This window comes from Diaporthe citri (genome assembly GCF_014595645.1).
Source record: "Diaporthe citri strain NFHF-8-4 chromosome Unknown scaffold_8, whole genome shotgun sequence".
Taxonomy (NCBI): Eukaryota; Fungi; Ascomycota; class Sordariomycetes; order Diaporthales; family Diaporthaceae; genus Diaporthe; species Diaporthe citri.
In genome coordinates, this window is record NW_025064853.1 from 1627537 (window position 1) to 1643176 (window position 15640).

General features: G+C 50.7%; 6 protein-coding genes across 6 annotated transcripts; 3 read left to right on the plus strand and 3 right to left on the minus strand.

Moving 5' to 3' along the window:
• Positions 1–289: 289 nt before the first annotated feature.
• Positions 290–833, minus strand: INS49_014814 (uncharacterized protein; the record flags this gene model as incomplete). Its single annotated transcript, XM_043175503.1, has 2 exons — positions 290–667; positions 732–833. The coding sequence occupies 2 exons, from the start codon at positions 831–833 to the stop codon at positions 290–292; spliced, it is 480 nt and encodes a 159-aa protein (XP_043020460.1).
• Positions 834–2156: 1323 nt separating this feature from the next.
• INS49_014815 (uncharacterized protein) lies at positions 2157–3225 on the plus strand (the record flags this gene model as incomplete). Its single annotated transcript, XM_043175504.1, has 2 exons — positions 2157–3011; positions 3076–3225. The coding sequence occupies 2 exons, from the start codon at positions 2157–2159 to the stop codon at positions 3223–3225; spliced, it is 1005 nt and encodes a 334-aa protein (XP_043020461.1).
• An 892-nt stretch (positions 3226–4117) lies between these two features.
• Positions 4118–5434, plus strand: INS49_014816 (uncharacterized protein; the record flags this gene model as incomplete). The annotated part of the gene is made up of 1 exon (XM_043175505.1): positions 4118–5434. The coding sequence occupies one exon, from the start codon at positions 4118–4120 to the stop codon at positions 5432–5434; it is 1317 nt and encodes a 438-aa protein (XP_043020462.1).
• Positions 5435–5809: 375 nt separating this feature from the next.
• Positions 5810–6586, minus strand: INS49_014817 (uncharacterized protein; the record flags this gene model as incomplete). The annotated part of the gene is made up of 2 exons (XM_043175506.1): positions 5810–6208; positions 6269–6586. The coding sequence occupies 2 exons, from the start codon at positions 6584–6586 to the stop codon at positions 5810–5812; spliced, it is 717 nt and encodes a 238-aa protein (XP_043020463.1).
• Positions 6587–11872: 5286 nt separating this feature from the next.
• On the plus strand, positions 11873–13561 carry INS49_014818 (uncharacterized protein; the record flags this gene model as incomplete). Its single annotated transcript, XM_043175507.1, has 1 exon — positions 11873–13561. One exon carries the CDS (start codon positions 11873–11875, stop codon positions 13559–13561), a length of 1689 nt encoding a protein of 562 aa, XP_043020464.1.
• Positions 13562–14547: 986 nt separating this feature from the next.
• On the minus strand, positions 14548–14769 carry INS49_014819 (uncharacterized protein; the record flags this gene model as incomplete). The annotated part of the gene is made up of 2 exons (XM_043175508.1): positions 14548–14550; positions 14617–14769. 2 exons carry the CDS (start codon positions 14767–14769, stop codon positions 14548–14550), a joined length of 156 nt encoding a protein of 51 aa, XP_043020465.1.
• Between the last annotated feature and the right edge of the window lie 871 nt (positions 14770–15640).

Sequence of the window (15640 nt, forward strand, 5' to 3'; positions counted from 1 at the left end):
CGTTTCTTAATACAAGAGCCAGCCCCTCGAGGAACGCTCTGTACATGTGTCAAAGAAGGAGCATGGTAAAGGTCGATGGTTTTTGAAAGAGTGTTAGGGGACGGACGCCGCTGGTGCAACCTTTATTCTGGTATATACATCCTCGTATCTCAAGGCTAGGATTTCAACCTTCAAGTTCAACCCTACGAGCCGAATTAGACACAGAGGTCCATGGAATCTATTACTGTATTCAAGGCAAACTATGTATACACACATGTAGGTACAGGCAGTTACCAATGATCCAAGCCTGTCAGTCTCGCAAGACAACGACAGGCTTTTCCCCGTCAACATCAACCACATCCACGACACAGCTGTAATTTTTGAAGTCCCTGGTCGGTATTTTCTTTTGGAACATCTCCTCCAGCTCCAAGTAACTGCGGCCCTTCATCTCCGGGAAGCAGAAGTACAAGTAGGCTGAGGAGAGTAGTGATGGGCCAAAGAACACGAACGCCACCTTTGCACCGAGGTTTGCATTCCCCGGGTTGATGAGAATCGGTACTATTTGGCCGACCAAGCATGCCGCCGCCGTGTTGCTCATGACGTTGATCGAGTATGTCTTTTGGCGCAGTCGGGGGGTGGCAGTCTCGCCGCCGACAGCGTAGGCCGCAGCTCTGAGGGTCAGTTGAAACTATGAAGAAACGGATTAGCGGGCGCTTCGGGGCAGAGAACATCTCTCCCTCCGCACGACGTACCAAGAAGGCCCAAATAGCCATCAGGGCCACCACGGCGGACAACGCTTGCTTGTTGTCGCGTGCAATGCTCAAGCAGCCGATGACGAGAAGCAATGTGGTCATGGCGACGCAGCCCCAGACAATGAGAGGGCGTCGTCCCGTGCGGTCAATGAGGAACCATGAGCAGATCTTACCGAATAGTTGAACCGTATAGCAAGCTTGAGCGACGCCGACGGCGTTCTGAACCCCTGCCAGAGTGAAAAAGTATCTACGATCCAGTTGGTCAAGACATGGTAACATGTCATCTGCGATGAGAAAGGGAAGAGAGGAGTAAGGTCTCCACTGAGCAGGCGACCCCAGGACTTACGGCAGATAACCAGCAACAAAATTGGCACCCATAAGTTCTTGTCGCGTGTATAAGGACCCGGGTATATTGTGCATTAGTGGCGTCACTTTTGTCCTTATAGTATAGCGGCCTAAAAACGTGACAGCTCTGCCGATTCCCCGCGGCGATTTGTCCCCTTTCCTGTTCTTCTTGTTGCGCCACCCCGTATTACACCACGGACGGACTTTCAGTCCCTCTTGGACAGCGACCGAAGTCTCTGCCATCCGTGATGGCCAAAAGAGCTTGTGATGGATGTAGGCAGAGGAAAGTGAAGGCTGGTCATCAGCCCCGAGGCCTTGGAAGTTCCCATTCTAGATGATCCGGGGGCTGAGCTTCTGTAGTGCAACGCGCATTTGCCTCGCTGTTGCGCTTGCGAGACGGCCGATATACCTTGTCTCTACAAAATTCCTCCAAGGAAACGAGGCCCGAGGTTCAAAAGCCAACGCGTCAGCCGTCAAGAGCCACCCGTGGAAGACACGATCACGGGTGTGTCGGAGCCTACCTCAACATCTGGCGAAGGTGTTTCTCCAAGCCCATCAGGTACTGCCAACTCGGCCCACAGGGCCAGCGCGAGGCAAAGCATAGACACATATCCAGAGGGCTTGCACAATTCTTTGTCGAGCTATGAAAACATCCCGAGGCAGCCCAGCGCCGGGCGGGGATTTTCTGCAGCGCCATCTAGTCGCTGCCGGGCGATCTACGACGAATTGGTCCACTTCGTCGAAAGGAGTGGGCCGACATGCTCGCTGGGTATGGTAATGCAAGAGTGCATTGATCTGTACATGGAGTGGATATTTCCGCTCTCGCCCCTCGCATGCGAGACTCACATCCGAGCCGGCGTTACCACGATCATACACGTCACCCAAAATTCTGAAGCCTTAGATCCGAGCCTCTCTGGAATTAGGGATCACACCTCAGCGTCCACGGATTTGAGTCTTCTGGAGATGCGTACATTTCCTTTGCTGACAGCTTTGTGCTCCATCACGTGCTGTGTTGTCCCCGCCAGTGTCTGGGCTGCTGGGAACTCGCTCGCACGGCCATTCCTGCAGGCATCACGGAACATGCTGGCCTGCTACCAAGATGGTGACATCCAGACACCTGACTCTAGCTCGATCGTTGTCCGATACTACCAGGCGAATGCACTTCATGCGCTCGGTAAGACCAGGACGTCATGGCATGTTATGGGGGAAGCCCTCCGGCTCGCACAGGAAATGCGCTTGTTCGACGAAGGCGCCTATCAAAATGTAGATGCCGTGGAAGGCCAGATCTTGAGGAACTTGTTTTGGTACATGCATAGTGGAGACAAGTCAGCGTCCATTCTCAATAATGTGCCCATCACTCTCCATCAAATCTTGCTCGGCTCTACCATAAACACGAGGTTCTATGGACAGCAGCAGACGGAACTCATCGACGCACGAAGATATGCAGATGCACCAGACTTTGAGCAAGGGCTATGCGAAGGCTTCAATTTATGCCAGAGAATGTGGTCGACAGCCTCGAACGTCCTCGTTGACATCCAGGTTCTCGTTCACGTCCACTTGAGATTCAACCTCGACATCCCTACTGGCGACTTGACAAAGGCGGCCATCACAGACTCATACTTGTCATTCAGCCACGTCATAGATGACTTACCAACGTGGTTGAGGGACCCCATGTCGGTAAAATCATCTGACGAGCGGTGTGAACGGTCGCAGAGACGAGCATTCTGGGCTCAGAGAGCCAATCTGTTGGTAACGTTCCATTGCCTACGTTTGATACTTTTGCTGAAATGTGCCGAGCACGGCCTGTCGTCTCTGCTTGGTCTGTCTGAGCACCAGACAATGTTGGCATTCCGCAAGACCGAAATTGCCAGTGACCTCCTTAATGTCGCGATGGGCGTACCATTCGAGGCCCTTCAAGCAAATGGAGAGCCATGCGTGAGTGTCAGTGTTACTTTCGTTTGGTCCCTGCCGATCCGCCTAGGTCGAAAAACTGCGACAGGTCGGCGTCAGTCTCCTGCAAATACTGAACAACGTAACTAATCCATCCATCGTCGATCGCGCCAAATCCCTCTTCACATGCCTGCTAGACATTCTGGCCAGCCTAAACTCAAGGGTCTCAGCGGAATTGAGCGTGGACTACGCTTCATAAATGCTATACTAATATGGCTCGCCGACTTACCGTGGGATCTAATGGGTCGGCGAATTATTCGGGCAATTATGCACCGGCAAGTTGTCTGAACTTCGGCCCAGCTGAGTACCCTCGTGCTCAACAAGCCGGGAATACCCAGCGGACTGTCGACCTGTCGCCGACGCCTGTATATGAATGAGAACAGCTGTGTATCCTTTTATATGGGTTTGGACTTCAGGGAAGCCTTTGCTCGGGTATTGCTCCCCTACTTCAGGACTAACCGAAGAAGTCACTACATTTGCAACGATTCCCAGCGACTGGGATTGTCTCCAAGGATAGGTAAGCAATTTGTACCTTTTCTTTCTATACCTTAGAGCTCCTTTCGAGCCATTTGCCTTGGTCATGCATACTAAAATCCTCACAAGCCCTTTCTGAAGGCAGATCCAGCCACCGCCTCGTTTTATTCATTCTGGTACCTGTCAACCTCAGCGGAATTGACCTCATCAAAGTAGGATGGGGAGGAACGAGGGACTGGCCATGAAAGGCCAAACAACTTATCACAATCCAATAATCCCAGGCTTCGCACCAGACCCATCGGTAGTACGCGTTGATGGGGTCTTCTACCTTGTCACTTCCAGCTTTCACATCTTCCCAGGTGTAAGAACACCCTGCCAGCACCCAGTCAGCCGAGGCTGCCATCTTCACTTGTCAGCTGGTACTCATTGTATGCACAGTTACCAATCTACTCCTCCGTCAACTTGCAAGATTGGGGAATAATTGGTAAGTCATGGCCAACTCTCAAGGTGCAGTGAGATACAAGCTCATCAATTCAGGCCATGCAATCAATAGACCCGGCCAACTAGATCTCAGCCAGGCAACAGCAAGATCATTTCCTCTTGACACGGGTCACTCAATGGTGGCCAGTGCTGGTCTATTTGCACCAACCATACGCCATCACCAGGGAACATTCTACATCGTTTGTACCAACTGCTTCCACCATAAAGATGCATGGCGGTACGAGAACTTCCTAATCAGCTGCAAGGACATCGCCTCAGGCACCTGGTCCGATCCCTTGTTCTTCCCGTTCCAAGGCATCGACCCGGATCTGTTCTTCGACGACGACGGACGCGCGTGCGTGCAGGGCTCCTGGCAGATGGACCGTCTGACCCAGCCGAGCTGTACCATCAAGCAGTTCGAAATCGACGTGGCATCGGGAAAGCCTCTGAGCGAGCCCCGTGAGATCTGGGGCGGGTTTGCGCGTTATGACACCGAAGGACCTCATATCTACAAGAGGGGAGCGTGGTACTATCTCCTAGCTGCCGAGGGTGGCACATTTGAGCACCATCTGCTTAGCATCGCACGGTCTCGGAACGTGGCTGGGCCGTACGGGTCGTTTTCAGGGAATCCAATCTTGACTGCTGACAGCAAAAACGAATACGTACAAAATACTGGGCACGGTGATCTGTTCCAAGATGAACATGGGAGTCGGTGGGCAGCAGTACTCGGGGTGAGAAACGAGCCAGGTCAGCCTCTCGGTCGCGAGACTTTCCTGGCCGCTGTCGACTGGCCGGAGGGTGGCTGGCCGAGAATATCACAGCCGGCCATGAAGTTCGATCGACATATCGTTTTCGGAAGTGGAATCAAGAAAACAACTGCCCGTGACGAACGGCATGAGTTGTGTTATGTGCGCAACCCCGACCTATCGTGTTATCATCTGAGCGGAGGAACTGAGAACCTGATCACCTTGCGTGCCACATCCAACTCCCTCTCTACACCGACAGGCACAATAAGTTTCAACGGGAAGAGGCAGAGGTCACTCAACAGCGTGACTAAAGTCGTACTGGAAGTTCCAAGTCGGAGCGAACATTCGGAAGATCTTGTCGCTAGATTGGCGTTGTACAAAGACCATCTCCGCCATGCATCCATTGCGTATAACTCAAGTACTTCACAGGTGCAGCTGCATATTTCCAACTCGGCAAGCGGGATTCGACACACCATGGCTCGAAACATTACCTCGGGGGTGGACAGACTAGGCTTTAGTATCGTTGACTCCCCAGGGAAGTACGATTTCTTCTTTCGAGAGGAGTCAGCACTGGGTGGCAGCTGGGTCAAGCTGGGAAGTATAGACCTCCACGCCCTCCACGCCAGAGAGTTTACAGGGCCCATCGTTGGGACTTTTGCTACGGGCGAGAAGAGAGATGTCGTTTTTCGTGACTTCGTTTCAGAATGATCATTCATAGCACTTGGGCTCAGAGCCCCGGCGGAAGAGCTCGGCGACCATGTTGGCGGTCTTTGGAAAGAAGTTTGTACCAACCTGTGGGCTCTGCTACATTTTGTTTCCAGCGAACAAATTGACAACAGGCAGTTGAGTCTGTCCATATAGGCATCTGGTATTCAATTAAACATTTAGCTTATTTCCACGAACTTTGAGAGGCTTCGTGGAAGACGAACTGAAACAAATTTCTTCATGGTAGTTTCACAGTGTCGTCAAGTCATCTGAATTCAAAACCCCGATCTGAGTATAAGAAAGTCCGTGACTTGGACATGTTTTTGGATACACCTAAATTGTGGCCAATACGTGTTTGATCCAACAGCCATAAGTCAGTTACAAGTTCCGGATCTTTCTAAGTTCTTCATTCCCTTCTCCCGAACGGTCTGGACCCAACAAATCGCTACGCTGCCGCTCAGCAATAACATCCCTGACGTATCTCACTAGAAGAGGTCCAATTTGGTTTGCTATCAGCTCGTCTCCTGTCACGTTTGGATGCATTCCGTCCCTGTTCATGTCGAGTGTATAGCCAGCCCCCGTGGAGCAGTCAGCGATTGTGATGGGAGAATCAGCAGAGCTCTTTTCTTCAGCCCATGATGGGATGCGTTTATTGAGTGTGTCAACCCATGATGGGATGCGCTTGTTGAGTGTGTCGAGTGTGTCACTGCCAACAGGGTCGAGAGCGTCAATGCCAACAGGGTCCAGATCGAGAGCTATCGGAATCAAAAGATCAACCTAGGCTTCGTCGTCAGTAGTTTCTTCGCACACTCTAGAATTTCAAAAATGATCACAAACAAGAATCTTTGCTCGAGGGTTGGATGCCCTTATCAGATCAATAATCTTCGTGTAAGAGTCGATGATGTCGCTCGTTGGCCGACCTAGACTAACGTCTTTCGTCCCAAGCATGATTTGTACGATTTCGGGCTTGCTACTGGCCAGCCATCCTTCGAGATAATGATTCGCGACATTGACGGAAAGTACGCCATGGTGGCCCTCATGGTGAAGGTCGAATGTTCCTGATCGAGCCCGGCAGTTGCGTGCGTTGTTGGTCTTAGAGCCGACGAATCGTACATCGTAGCCCAAGTCTTCCTGGACCAACATGTCCCAAACCATGGCTCTCCAGCACGTCAACTCAGTGATGGAGTCACCTAGCAGCACTACACGAACCAAGCTTAGCTGTGTATAATTAAAAGGATGCTCTTCAGTTCAACTGACTAATTTGGATCTTGTTTTCGGCAACGGCGTTAGCCAGCAAGCCGAGGGAAATTAGAACTTTGAAAAGCTGCATCTTGGACGGTATTCACGGCCAATGTAGGGGACCAGGAGAAAATGACAAGATTCCTCATTACAAAGATCAACGAGAATCGATGAAATGCCTGGGAACCAGTCTTTTGTAGTCATGCCGATACAACATTGCGTGGGCATTCCACAGAGCGCCAGACACCCTGCCAATGTCTCTTTACTTTTTCAGGAATCCTCTAGGTTGACTCAAAGGGCGCCAGATTTTCTGTTAACATTGGCCCAGATGGCGCCACTGGCGTTCAGGATAGGTACAATTCTCGGCTACAATTCCGCGCTCACCGTGGCTGTTCGCGGCTTTGGCGCCACTCCCATTCCAGCCATGCCCCCTTGCGTACGGGCACACCTCACCCGCATTGTTCTGCCTGCAGCTATTGTCACCTTCACCCCTATTCGCTGCCAGCGAGGCTGTGCTTTATCTGCGGAGGCTTTTCAAACCCCCAAACTAATTAATGGCCCCTTGCGCAGATCTACTACATGTCCATCCTCCTTCGTTTCCCCCTCTCCCGCCCCCTGCGATGCAGGTGCCAGCTTGGCTGCATGGGGCTGAAGTGCCTGACCAAAACTCTGCCAGATGTTCCCAACCAAGGGTTTCAAAACGCTGAGCAATTGACAGCCATTTTACGCCTCCTACAAGCGCCGAGTTGGAGGGGCAGCTACCCTATTCGTGGGACAGCAGGTCTTTTCTGATCACTGATGATCGTCCTGGTTATCAACTGCCTGTAGAATGGGAACAAGGCGTCGCCAAGGGCTCTCTTTCGCGCATCTGCGATCCATCGCGCAACGAGCCATTGGATTTTAACGAGGTTCTGGCGGATGCGCATTGGTTATCTGATGACGACCTGTTCCGTGATTTCATGTGGGCGACACCCGTTACGGGCAAGTTAAGCCCGTTCACCACGGTTGGGGGGCATGGGAGGCATGTTTAATGAGACTGTTGTCACTTAGTCACGGCCCAGAAGCTTGGTTTGACTGTAAATTGTTGATCCATCTTATGGTGGCCTAGAAAAGAAAACTGAAGGAAGATGACAGCACAGCTACGCGCGAAGTCGGAGCTAATTAAAGGTGCCTTCAGTGCAGGGGCCCAACTGACGCCCAGCCCCAAGCCTCAACGTTGCCACCATCGCCCTAGAGAAACAGCGCAGTGCGGTATAGAACTACCAGGGTATTCATATTCTCTTGGACAGCGACGCGATTGATCCATCTTGAGGATGTTTCGAGTAATCTATCACCAGCTGATAACCTGTTCTGAACACAATGTTGGAACTCAGCTCCACTAGCACTGTTGCAGCGCAGCATACGGAGTAGATCTGATCAATCTGCAAGGTCCTTCTGTTGCACCACGAATTGCTAGATCCTGTGTTTGACGAACGTCGCTGTTTTGACTCAGGCTTAGCAATGCCACATAGTCTTGCGTGGAATCTCAAACGTCTCAGCTGAAGCTGCGATGCTCGCATTGCGGAATGCCTCTCGAGTCGCTAAAACCTCGACAGTGCCTGAAAGGCCAGGAAGACTGCCTGAAAAAGTAACGCATCTTTCTGCATTTGTAGCATTGAGTTCTAGGGATTTCTAAAGTCAATCTGTCCACGTGTGAATGACTGGATTCAGGGATACTGTGCAATCATAATCTCAAGAAAGTTACAACTGCAAGGAACACAAGGGAAGGTTGACACCCGAGCTCTGTGAGGAACTTTCGCCAGGGCTCGGGCGTAGAACGTGGCATGTGAGATCCTCCAGAGGGTGACATCAGCACAAACCAGGGCCGATCAAAGTTGAAAGAGGAGACGGCAGCACAGGTTACGGCAAAGTCCAAGAGCTCAAGTTGCATGCTGCATGCTGCATGCAAGTAAGCTTCTTTCCCAACATTACCATCTCGCTCGAACAACCCGGATGTCTGTTCGGATGAGGAACAATGCAGGTGTATTGACGGGCGCACAGACTGCTATGCAGCGACCAAGGTTCTGTTCTGCAGGTTGGCACAAATCGTGTTTGTTAGTAGCCGGGCAAAGTGAGGAACCAGGTGTCCTATTGCCAACTCAGGCCGTCACCGACCGCGTTGACTGCAGTCCTCAGGGGACGCAAACGGTCGTTTTGGTGAGGAAACTGTTGGGTTGATCTCTCAAGAAGCACTCCAACCGGGGAGGTATCATCAGAATGAGAAGAACACGTAACCAGATGAGAAGCAAGCCCCTCTTTTGCTGCTACCCATGAATTGTTTGTTCACCGACAACACTAAACCGAGGCCCAAAACAAAGTGACGCGTCGGGACCGGACCGCATCGCGATCGAGACAACCCCTTCAAGAGGAACCCCCCCCCCCATGCCCAGGAACGTTTCCCAAAAACAGTAAGTCTGGGTGGTTGTTATGGCGCCACCTTGTGGGCATGTGGCAAACTTCCCGTCTAACACACCGGAGCCACAATTTGGGAGTACTCTGACCTCTCGGTTGTGATATTGTTTGGAATACAAAGGGACTGGATACATACTGCTTAAGAAGCATATGTATACAAATAAAAAACGAGACCACCCAACCACCTCATCAGAATATCGAGCTGTACGATCTATGATTTGGACGCGGAGGGCCAGATGAAAACAATTGGACATGGTCAAGTGCAAGTACTGCTGTTCGTCCCACAAAGTTTTTACACCGTCGTAAAGCCCAAAGACGGCGTCGTGGGTTGTCAAGCAGACCTCGGCGTTTAACCAACTCAACTTCTCATCGTTAGCAAGAGAGGTAAAATTCTTGCGCTGCACAGGCGATGTGCAGGTGTCGGCTGCCGCGACAGCCACAAAGGCGGCGAGCGCCGAGATAGACTTCATGACCAACGAATGGATAGAGGCAGAAAAGACCGTCAGCGATGTGAATGATTTAAAGAGCGGAAAAGAACGACTGAAGGACTGGGTAAGATGGCTGCCTGTTTGGTCTCCCAAACGATACTGTCTACAGCGGACGAGCCATCTTTTTGTGTGTGATCAAACGTCAAGTACGCTATCATGCATCGCTCACTTCTCACTTGAAGCTACCCTTGGGTAGTAGATCAGGGGTTCGCACTTGGCACTCCTCCATTTCTATCGCAGATATGCGCAGCGGTTGCGACTCGATTTCGTCAGCACTGTTCTGCCACAGGTGGCGACTGACCATCCATGGAAAAGCACTTACCCATTGTAAGGAGCGACGTGAAGCAGATTCAACCCCTGACAAGGTAATACGTGTATGAAAATACCTGTAATTTCTTCACTCCTGCCAGCCACTAATGTCACGTACGCCGGCGTGCATGGCATGAAATAAGGGGCTCACAAGCCTCAACCCGGACCACGTTGGTGGGGGCACCGCGCGGCCATCACCCACCCGCCAAAAACTATTATCAGCAGTCCCCAAGAAGTCCTCATCACTTTGAGAATTCCATAGCTTGGTTCACTGGATACGAGCAAAGTCATTATGCCTCACTAGGCCTGACACACCGACCAGAATATTCTCTTGAAGCCCTTCAAGCATTTGATCCGTGAATAATGTCTACTAAATCGTTTGTCACCCTTTACGCGCAAAAGTTCACCAGCCCATACGCGGATCAGCCACATTGCGGTATAGACCGACAAAGGGTACGCATGCGCGTCACGGGCGCGAGTGGGGCTGTTAAGCGGTGGAGGCAGCATGCGCATCACCACCGGGAAAGCCGGATGCATGATAGGTTCTTTGAAATTCATGTTTCAACGGATATTGTTAGCAAACGTTTCAGCTGATCATTATTAGACATTCAACAAATTGACGCGGCCCGCTCCGCTCACTTCGTCGGCCGTTTCCAGATATCCACTCGTCAGCCACGCCAAGAATCTTAGCGAGGACAACGCTACTATTGAGAAATCTTATTTAGAACCTGGGGTATGGTTAAGGATGATGGTTTTATTATTGTTGTTGTGGATCTTCTATCCGTGTGGGAGTTTGGGCGAGGTGTGGCGGCTGAATCTTTTAATTTCCCTGCTGTGTTATGAATACTTCATTATTTCTCTATGCTCTGATAGGCGTGCTGAGTTGTTAGGGATGATTAGTGATTGTTTTATTACTTTACTGGCGGTAAGGTCATTCTTAGTGGAGGAGGCGGAATAGGCATAAGCATACGTGTGATAGAGAAATCATAGGTTAAAGTCGGTGGTTACTTTCGGCTGAGCGCGTCATTGCTTATTGCCGAGGTACTTAGGGAAGTCCATAATCATAAACAGATTGAATCAAGAAAATGATCCAGCCGTCATTTGACCGTCAACACAAGTCTCAGGTGCCTGCTTGGATTGGTCTGGCCGACAGCCCGCAAACGGCATGGATACCGATTAGAGCCTCAAGACCCATCTTTCCCAGAGTATTCAAAGCCTTGACATGATGCCTAGGCCTTTGGCGAAAGCCCAAAGCCAATACGACTTTGTATCTGTTCAGTATCCTCGCAGCGCACGAAGGAAACAGGGGGGGGGGAGGGAACAAAACGTATTCTCACTCTTGTACGGAATTTTCCGTGCAATGTCTGCCATTCTCCAGTCTTGCAGATACCCTCGTGACGCCTCACTGTCACTTGATCCATACTCGTGAGGCGTTGATGGCTGCGCTCGTGGAGCTGCACTGTCCTCAAAGGGTAAAATATTACCCTTGGAAATGCGAGTGGCCGAGACATGCATCCCAACTATGCAGGTCCACACCACCCTGCGCTTTTGGCAGGAGGCTGAAACTAGTGTATACCGACACATTGGTCCACTTGATTTGACAAATATCACATGACCAAAAAAGATCCATCTCTGATTTCTTCAGATGACAGCAGCGATCGAGCGGATAGGAGCGATCCGAGATCAGCGCTCGAGAGGGTAGGATCGGTCCGAGGGGTGTAGAAATCGAGTAGGAAATGTCGTTCCGCGGAGAGCAGAACTCGGGTAAGTCGGATCGATGAGGTTTTCGATGCGGCACAGTATTTCTAATACACGTATGAATGGCATCCCAGAATCCCATTCAGTCATACTTATATCTATCGAGTTTCTCGCAACATTGTGAAAGCAGAACTTCGATCTTGCATACGAACATTAGATCTTGTCACTTAGCTTCCTGACGACCTTTGCTGTGATCATGGATAGCCTCAGAAATTGTCTATTATCATCAGCCATATGTCTCCTCTCGGCCACGGAAGCCTATGCTGCGGCACAGAACACCACCGCACTTCCTCATAACACCACCCTGCCGCAGAACACTACCGCAGAAGAGGCTCTTGTTGGCTGGGACGCCGGTCCTGCCCGACGCGGCACTCTCCGGCTCCTTTGGAGTTGTATCGCGACAATGTTCACCTGCACATGGACTGTGCTGCACATGAACGTGCCCGGCTACAATGACAGTCCCATGCGCAGATTGACGCGGAAGATGAAGTGGCTCGCCATCAACGTGCTCTTTCCCGAGTTCATATTCTCAAAAGCAGTCTGCGATCTTCGGCTAGCTCTTGACGAGCTCCGTAGGTTCGACGAAGGCCTTCGCATACATGGGCCAATAGAATGGAAGCGCGGTCACTGCAAAGGAAGCTGGGAAATCAAATATCCGGCGTTTTCTAGCATCATATTTCGCCTACTGTTGCTTAAGTGGCCGCCGGCACACAGTTCCGAGCTCTCGTCGGCCAGTGGTCCATTCTCGACAATCCGACGATCCCATTCAGACATTCAACCCACGAGTTCTGTCTTGCTGGACCAAAATTCAGACGAAAGCGGAAAGCAGACAGTACCTAACGAAGATAAGGAGGAGTCTGGGCCGAACAATGAAAAATTAGCTACGGGCAGTACCCCAGACACAGAGCTCAAGAACCCGGAATGGACGGTGGTGCATTCGTATTATGCCCAGATGGGAGGGATCTTGTGCCTGCATAAATATGCAGGGTGCGCCGGCTTGACTGGATGCTTCCCCTTTGCTTCTCCGGCGATGATTTGGGCTTTCGACTGGGATGATAACCAACACCCTCTGCAAGATTTCGCGCTGAGGGCAGAAGACATCCAGGACAGGAGCAAAGCAGACTGGCTCGCGAAGGGCGTCTCTATGCTACAAATCACATGGCTCATCATCAATGTCCTTGTCCGCGGTGTCACTGGCCTCCCTGTCACACAACTGGAGATTTCCGCATTCGCGTTTGCTGTCATGGCCATCGGGATATACGTGGCAAATTGGTGGAAGCCTAAGGACGTCTTGCGCCCAACCGTCCAGTCGGCGTCGTTCAAATCCTACGGGATGAACGACATGGGGACAGTTCCTTTTGTGCAGTCGTTCACTGACGGCTTGCACTGGCTTCGGACAACTCGGAACGTTAACTCGGCACCTAAAAGCTTTTGGGAGTGGAACTTTGCAACTGCAAGACGGGTTGAGAACGATCTAGTTTGGATGGATGGCGAGCCGCCTTACTTTTTCGTCATGGTGGGCTTATCATCCCTGGCCTTCGGCGGTATGCATTGCATCGCATGGAATTCCAAGTTTCCCACCACGACCGAGCTCGTATGTTGGAGAGTTGCTAGTCTCATATCAGCAATCCTGCCGGCAACAGTGCTTGGTATCAATCTCGTTCTCGACTATATATCCAACAATTATGGAAAATGCCGATGGAACAACGCACCGATTGACGAGCTTTGTGAGGACACTGCAAGGGTTTTGGCCAACTGCAGCAGCATGGTTTATATGACCGCCCGTCTGACGGTCATCACCCTCATGTTCACTTGTCTCCGTGCCGCACCGGTGGGCGTCTACCAAATGACCCCGTGGACTCGGTTTCTACCGAGAATCTCGTAGTAATGAAGAGCAGCTCTAACAACCCATGGTTCTCTGTATTTTCCATGGTCCTCCGTCTTTTTCAACACCAGGCTGATGAACGCAGTGGACTATAGGGACGTTAGAGGAACTCGTGGAAAGGTTTGGTAGGGGGTTATCGTATTGTTCAGGGCTGCTTCCTGAGGAAGGCCCGTATGATTACTTGCATTCTTTTCTTGAAAGTTCATTCTCTTGTAAACCAGCAATGCATAAACCATTGAAAAGTATGAGGTATAGCAATGTTCCATCAATATGTGGCTGAATGCATTGGTGACCTCAATGTTGGAGAGCAAATTTGCACACTTCTCGACATGCAAGACCGATCATTTCCAACATTCTCCCAGCAAAATAACAATGATATTTTTATTGGGAGATCTGATGAATCTTGCAGAATTTTGTTACTATTGACTTGAGATATTCATGTATATAATAAACAGATTCTGACCGTTTTATTTAATCCTGATGGCAAGATGACCGGGCAGTCTGAGGTGTTGCGTACAGGGGAGATAACGTATCTTCCCTACAAACCAGGACATTGCAATATCGTACATCTGGGCAGCGGAGGATGACTGCTCACTTGCTCCGGCGGAGGTACGACGTTGTCACCTGTCGCACACGGAGTTAAGAGAATGAATGGTCAGTCGCCGGCTGTTGACTGCTCTCGGTATATCACGAGGCCTCCCTTACAGAATTGAGTCAACATTGATCACATGAACGCTGACCTGCACGAATGCAGCCGGAAGACGTCTCCAATTGTAACTCTGGCTCTAGTCTCGCTCTCCGCGCCCAACTAAGCAAGAGCACATAGTACCAGAGCGCAAAAGATAATCTTCGCCAAAACCGCATGCCCAAAGCCCGGGGGGTTCTTGTCTTACCCCACAAGCCGTCACCCCTGCCCGCTCAGCCCAGCGGCGAGGCAGACCGCCACTTTGCCAGGCCATGCATGGAGACATAGACAATAGCCCCATCTACTTAGGGTATTCTAGCTTTTCCATACACGCGTTTCAGAACTTGTAACCGCAATCCTTCTGGCATACCCAGAAATAATCAGTGTTTGCCTGGTCACAGCCGTCGCACTGCACATGTCCCAGAATCGGATAGGTGAGTTTCTTCTCGAAGCTGCGGTTCTCGCAGTTGCAACGGGACCCTGTTGGCGCATCCTTCGCATCGATCTGCACCGCCTTCTCCATTGTGGCCGTTCAGAACGTTGTGGATGACGTGTGACCTCTGAGAGTTCTGCGCACTCTTCGTCTCCAGACGGTGTTCTTCAGCGCTTGTGTTGTCAGGGATCACGCGTGTAGTTTGAGCAAGATGTTTGAACAGCTTCTTGTGTAATTTGAACTTAATCCTTGACTCGTTGTCGCAATTTGTGTAGGATAAGGGATAGACAGTCGTTGAGCTGAAGTTCGCGTCTTTTTATATTTCTCGGCATATACGTGAATCACCTGGGAGGACTGATCAGTCTGGTGAGTGTATGGGTTGCCAATGATTTCGAAGTCGAAAGCATCTACCTGTGGGTTGAAGAAGCTGTCCACAATACAGCAACGGCAGCGGGTAGCTCATGACCAAAGGGAGTCAGAGACCACCGTGTATGGGTCGTCAGTTGATGAGGAAGAGATTTGACACAGCCTGTGACAAGTCCAGAAACTAAATGCTACACATACCGTCACTGAAATCTGTTACTCCCGAAAGACAGTCAGTCTTTGATGTGCGTCTCTTGAATCTGATGGTCAGACCCCTCACTTATATGATCTGATTGAAGATCATATAAGTCAGTCACGGGCTCATAAAAGCGCATGGACACAACCTATTGCTGAAGTTCGGTTGTGATTTCGGAAGGAGAACTCCATCATTTCCGTCGAACTAAGTATGATGGGTTATGATGCGTTCTGTGTGACTCTATTCTCTTACCTAAAGACATGACAATTTGGTGGGACCTTGCCTTGGCCGAGACTGCACCCAACGCTGTCCGACTTTGGGCGTCTACTTACAAATAATGCACGGGAAAAAGATCATTGCTGAGTAGAAGAGCGATTTCTGTTGGGTTCAGCTCGATGAAGC